Source organism: Mesoplodon mirus, assembly GCF_964341445.2.
Source record: "Mesoplodon mirus genome assembly, chromosome: X".
Lineage (NCBI taxonomy): Eukaryota > Metazoa > Chordata > Mammalia > Artiodactyla > Ziphiidae > Mesoplodon > Mesoplodon mirus.
Window position 1 is genome coordinate 115,863,428 of NC_138981.1, and position 6,214 is coordinate 115,869,641.

The following is a 6,214-nucleotide window of genomic DNA, read 5'->3' on the forward strand; positions in this document are numbered from 1 at the left end:
CTTAATTTTCTTTCATCTGAGAATGTCCTTATTTCCCTTTCACTTCTGAAGGAGGTTTTCACAAATACAGAATTTGTGTATGTGTGTATGGGTGGTAAACTGAACCAGCGATTAGTTCCGCTCTGTACCACATCTTTCAGTGTCCTTGACGCTTCAGGTTTGCCTTTTTTTCCTTGACCATGTAGGTAGGACGATTGCCCAATCAGTGTATACGAATCTGTTGGGTTTCTTAAACAGTCACACGGATGCCATAAAGAGCTTCAAATGTGACGATGAACAGGCACTTTGAGAAAGCCTTTATACTCAGGCCAGCCCTCCTTGTGAAACTGGGATGGGGTCCTGGTGACTCTACCTCTTGCAGACAGCTTTTTAAAAGTTACAACTATAAGGAAACATGAGCATTTTCCGACTTCATTAAATAGTCTTGAAAACATGATCAAGTTTGGGCTAGACTTGGTTTACAATAAAGATGAGATGAAACCATGAAAGGGCTTTTAAACACAACAGCAAGAAATGTCATGAACGAGGACAAATGAAAACCTGAGAGATTCTGTGCAGTATCCAGGACAAACAATGGATTAAGATAAGTGCTTAGAAATCACTATAGGGTATGAAGGACTTCAGTACGTGCCACCCCAAAATATGCCACTTCGGTTATACTGATTATTTTTAGCTGAAGTCATCTGAAAAAAGTTTTCTCTGAAATTCCCTTATCTGCTTAAAGACAGAGCTTCTAAAAGGAACTCTGTCATAAATACCCTCCTTGGAAGTTTCATCAACCAGGGAGGATTGACTCTTACCACAGGAGAAGAACTAGATGTCAACACCACACCCAGACAAACTCTGTCTCAAACTGTGAAATCTCCCATCTATGCTTCTAAAGTGTCATCCAACTTTCTACAAATCATTTACTCTTCCCTAGATTGCCTACATCTTCCCTCCCCTTCTCCTGTTAAGGTGGCATATAAGATCTCAAATCTCACTGCCTTTCTGGGTATTCTTTTTTTTCTTATGATGCCATCGCCCAAATAATATTAAAAAGTAATAAATATGTATACCTTTTCTCCTGTTACTCTGCCTGTTGTCGGTTTTTATCATTGACCTAGGAAGTGTATATATTGACATATTGAATCTAGGAGGGTAGAGGGAAAGTCTTTCCTCCCCTACAGGTAAAAGGGAAGGACAATGGGGCAATTCATGAATAAAGAAATACACAACACCAGCAAATATACCAGAAAGGGGAAAAAATGTGCATGTGGGTTTAGTGAAACTCCATAGTGCAGAGTTACCAGAAAAATGTGAATTTAAGAAAAGTACAGAGTGGGACTTCCCTGGTGGCGCAGTGGATAAGACTCTGCACTCCCAATGCAGGGGGTCTAGATCCCTGGTCGGGGAACTAGATCCCACATTCATGCCGCAACTAAGAGTTTGCATACCACAACTAAGGAGCCCGCCTGCTGCAACTAAGACCCGGCACAACCAAATAAATAAATAAATACTTTTAAGAAAAAGTACAGTGGGTTGGCTGGCCCAGTTTTCTGTGGAGACAGGGAGGGAGAGGGGATGGTGTAAACGGGCAGAGCGTTCAGGGTGGGCCTTCTGTGCAGAATCAGCCCAGCGGTCCAGACCCTCACGGCCTCTTCTCCTCTGCTCTAGCGCATTCTGCAGAAGGGCAGCAGCGCCTTCCAAAGCACTCAGGCCCTCTGGGCTCCCTTCTTGGCAGCCCGGGAGGAGGCGGGGCTTGTCGGGGGGGCGGGTCCGGGGGTGGGGCTGAGTCCGCGCCTGCAGCTCTATGGCGCCCGGCAAGGGGCACGACCACGCTAGGGGCGGAGCTACACTGGCGGCCGCAGCTCCGGGAGCAGGCGAGGGGGCGGAGCTGTCCCTGAGCGGCTGAGGCGGAGCCTTGGCTGTGGCTGCCACTGCAGCTGGAGCCCAGCCGGGTAGGCGAGACCGAGAGCACGGCGGGACACGAGGGCTGCTGGCCGTCGGCTCAAGGTCTCGCGTCCACCTGCCCGCCCGCCTGCGGTGCGATCGGTCGGCGGAGCCTGTGCCGGGCCGGGCCCATGGCGGCGTCGGCGGCCCTGTCTGCGGCGGCGGCGGCGGCGGCCCTGTCGGGCCTGGTTGTGCGGCTGTCTCGCTCAGCTGCGGCCCGCGGCTCGTACGGCGCCTTCTGCAAGGGGCTCACGCGCACTCTGATCACCTTCTTCGACCTGGCCTGGCGGCTGCGCATGAACTTCCCCTACTTCTACGTCGTGGCCTCGGTGATGCTCAACGTCCGCCTGCAGGTGCGGATCGAGTGAGCGCCCGCGACCACCGCGTGGCCGCGACGGCAGGGGCGCCGGCATGAAGCTCCGCGGGGCCCAAGGCCACCAGGACGCGGCGGGGGAAGGAGAAGGGGCGGCCCGGGCCCCCGGACACTAGACCTCGACGGAGGTCACGGCCACCGAGCCGCAAGCCCCGGCTCTGGTCACCCACGTCGCGGCCGGTGACGAACTGCACAGAAACTCGCGAAACGGGCCCTTTCCATCGAACTCGAGAAAATGACTTGAGTGCGGCCGACCTGTTGCCTCACCTTGGCCGAAGTGGGGAGCAGAAGGAAGAAATTCTGCAGCAGGAACGTGAATGACTGGCCCTGACCAAAGAGGTAGGAGGCCAGAGGTTGGACTTTGGGCTGGATGGAGGCAGTTGCCATGACATCTAGATGTCCAGGCCCCTCAGTGGTTTGGGGGAGACGTGGAAGGAGCCCGAGGAAGCCAGCCCGGAAAGCTGCCGAGCCGCCAGCAGGCAAGGCAGGGCGGGCGCAGGCCCTCCGGACTCCGTTGTCATATTTCCAAGATGGGGGTGAGAGGCGGTGGCCTCGGCATCTTGGAGGGTCAGCCCATCACCTCCCGGCCACGGCCCCGGTGGTGTCAGCTGAACACGGGGGAGTGGAGGGAAATGGGCTCGGGGAGGCCCAGGGGAGGCCCAGGGAAAGCCCTAGAGGAGAAAAGATGCTGCTACCCTTGTCCTCTACCCGCTGGGGGTCAGCCTGGAAGGGTGGCTGTGTTCTTGGCCAAAGCCCAGGTCTGTCTCTTTCTCAGCCCTTTGCAAACCGGCCCCCTGCCTGGTCTCTGCGGCCAGTGGACTGCTCTCTGCCTGCTGCTGCTGTCCCTGTTGCTCCCCTCTCCGCTCTCCTGGGGCATCCTGCAAAGCTCCGCATCTGGGTCCGCGGAAGAGCAGGAAAGATGCATTCCTCCCTGGCCCTCCCACCCCCGCCATCTCAGCCACGCTCCCTCCAGCTCCTCCCCGTGCCCTCCTGATGCCACAGCTCTGGACGGCCTCCAGCAGCCCCCGTGTCCCAGAGGATTTGGGAAAGTTGGGATCTCCTTGAGCGGAGGGCATCTCTCAGGCTGGGGTGGAGGGCAGATGGAGAAGGGGCTTGTAGAGGAGGTGACACTTGGCGAGACAGGGACCTCTCTGGGTGGGGAGGCAGCTCTCAAGTCCCCATCTCTTTCTTTGTCTCAGGAACTGGTGTTATAGGAAGTGACCTGCCCCTTCTCGGGTCTTGTCAAGAGAGTCCCTAACCCTGACCCTGACCCTAGAGCTGCCTGGGGAGCAGCCTAGAGAAGGGCCTGACCCACGAGGAGAGGAAGGGACCAGGCAGAGACCTCGAGGGGTGGGGTGGCCCAGTGCTCTGGTTCTGGCGTGGGGAAGGAAGGACAGACCTAGCGACACTCTGGGGGAGCTCTGTTCTCCCCACCTACTGGGGCTCTGGGAGGGGAGAGATTTGCCCTTATCACACAGGTAAGAAGTGGTGGAGCCGCATCTGCCTCTCGGCCTGCACTCTCCCACCTTCTGGAAGACCTAGCACCGTGGGATGGGGGAAGGGAGCAGAGGCTCCCAGGGGACCTAGAGACAGAGGGGCCCATGGTAGGGAAAGTGGAGTGGATGGGAAGTCACGGGGAAGACCGGGGGACAGTCTGAGCTGAGATGGGCACGGGAGAGATGTGTCCCAGCACCCCCGGGGAGCAAGGTCCTCACCCACAGAGCCAGACCTGCCCACCCTGCCGCAAATGCCACCCAAGCCTGGACCAAGGGCTCCTCAGTGTTGAGTGGCACAACCCTCTCAGTTTGGGTGGTGGGGACGGGAGGGTGGGTGGCTCCTGGGGACCGTGTCACCAGGAGGGGAAGGGACAGTGGTGGGTGGGATGGGGCTGAGACCCACGCCTGACCCCATGTCTCTGTCCCCAGGCTGCCCCTGGGCCCAGCATCGCACAGGAGAGTCTCCTCTGGATGGGCCTGCACTGGTCCTGAGCCCTTGGCTTGCGCTGTTGACTGACGCACCAGGAGCGGTGCTGATGGGAGGTGGGAGAGACCCTGGCCCTCCCCCCACACCAGTCCCATGTCTGCTTGGGTGGTGGTTGCTCATGGTCGATGCACTCAGAGTTCCTGGGGCTGAGGACCCCAGCAGCCTGGTTGCCCCCAGGACAGAGTGGCCAAGCCTCACACCACGTGCCCTGCTCAGCTGCCCAGCTGGAGCCCGGGTCCCAGGTGAGGATCTCTGCCTGCCTCACCCTGGGCCCGGAGGCTGCACCGCGGCCACCACGTGCCCCCAACAGATGCCCACCAACGGGGCCTGATGGCTTCCTTCCTTGTGCCAAGTCACCCGGGAGCCCTGGTCCAGGTGGCCCTCCTCCAGCCCAACTGTGCCCACCCAGGGCCACTTCTGGGAGCCTGCCAGCCTGCGGACAGCATCCCCGGAGCTCTGGGGACAGCCTCTGAGAGACTGTGCCGCGGGGCTGCACGGGAGGAGAGCAGCAGAGGACGAGGGGCCTCCTTGGGGTTGATTCGCAGACGCGCCCGTTTCAAGCCCAGCTCTCACCCTCCGGGTGGCTGGATGTCCAGCTCCAGGCTCTTGATGGCCAGCCTGAGAGGGCCTGAGAATGGCACAGGGGAGGCTCTTCGCTGACCGTGTGGGTGCCCGTGTGTGAGTGCGCATGTATGAGTGTGTGCAGATGTGCGGGTGTGAGCGTGTGTGTGAGTGAACGTGCGGGTGTGAGCGTGTGTGTGAGTGCTTGTGCACACACACAAGTGGCTGTGCGTTGCACTGGGTGCTGTTGAGCAGTGAGCTGTGCAGGGTGCCCTGTCCTCCCTGGGCTCGGGGCTCAGCCAGCGCTGCCTGGGGCTGCTACCCCAAAGGGAGAAAGCGCGCTGGAGGCCCAGGGGCCTGGGCTCAGAGACCCCCTCCCACCCGCAGAGACCCCCCCCATCGTGGGAGGGGCTCGGCGGTGGCCCTGGCTGGGGCTGTCTGCGCTCTGCAGGGCTGACCATGGGAGGGGCTGGGGACGCGTCCTTAGCATGCGCTCCTGCCGAGGCTGTTCTTAGGGTTCTGGCCTTGAGTACTTAGCTGCTTCCGCTTTCCCACCTCTTCCTCGTCTCCCCCACTGGGCCCTTGCTGCTTGACGGGCTCTCAGAGCACTTTATGTATTTGCCGTCTGTTTCTCAGGCAGTGGAGCTTCTACAAAATCAGACACCGACTTGAATAAGACAACTTGACTTTCCCGTGTGTGATGTACTCTGCACCGGGCAGCAGCGTCTGGTCAGAGAAGTGTTCTCGTTTTGGATGTTGTCAAATCTTGTTGTCTGTCTGTCTCAGTTAAGAAGAAAGTCCTTTGAGTTCAATCAAATAAAACCTGGAGGCCTCCTGTTTGTGCCGCCTCGGAGGAGAGAGGGGCGGCGAGCTCACCCCACTCTGGTGGCCTGGAGCTGGGGGAGGGGAGCACCCCAAGGGCTCTAAGGGGCGGGGCTGAGGGCAGGGCTGGTGCCGGGTCAGAAGATGCGGCGAGACCCGAGCTGACCCGAACCACTGCTCCCGTGAGGGGAAGGCAGCAGCACAGGCCTGGCCCAAGAGGTGGCCCTTTGTCCCATTCACAAACTTTATTTGAATAAACTAACACCTAGGCCTTTTCTTCTTCTTAGAGGCGAGTGTTAGAAGGTGCGTAATTCAGCTGAACCCCGAGGGTGGGCTGTGGTAGGTGAGGTGGAATGGACTGTCTGCAGATCATTTTGTGTCCCCGAAGGCCCTTCCGCAGCCGCAGGCGGCAGGGTCTCCATCACCTCCCAGCTGGCCAGGTGGTGCCTGAGTTTTGGAGAAGATCAACCTCGAGGACTGGACACCTGCCTCCCTTACTCCCACCTTAGACGCAAACTGTCCCGGCAGAGAAGCCCGGGGGTG

The 6,214-nt window shown here is 58.6% G+C and overlaps 1 protein-coding gene across 1 annotated transcript; it reads left to right on the top strand.

Moving 5' to 3' along the window:
- Nucleotides 1-1,902: 1,902 nt before the first annotated feature.
- Nucleotides 1,903-4,279, top strand: LOC309796804 (small integral membrane protein 10-like protein 2A). Its single transcript, XM_082610148.1, has 2 exons — nt 1,903-2,644; nt 4,231-4,279. Exon 1 carries the CDS (start codon nt 2,064-2,066, stop codon nt 2,298-2,300), a length of 237 nt encoding a protein of 78 aa, XP_082466274.1. The 5' UTR covers nt 1,903-2,063; the 3' UTR covers nt 2,301-2,644; nt 4,231-4,279.
- Nucleotides 4,280-6,214: the final 1,935 nt, after the last annotated feature.

Excerpts from the sequence above, each read along its gene's own strand:
- LOC309796804 (XM_082610148.1), top strand. The coding sequence starts at position 2,064 with ATGGCGGCGTCGGCGGCCCTGTCTGCGGCGGCGGCGGCGGCGGCCCTG.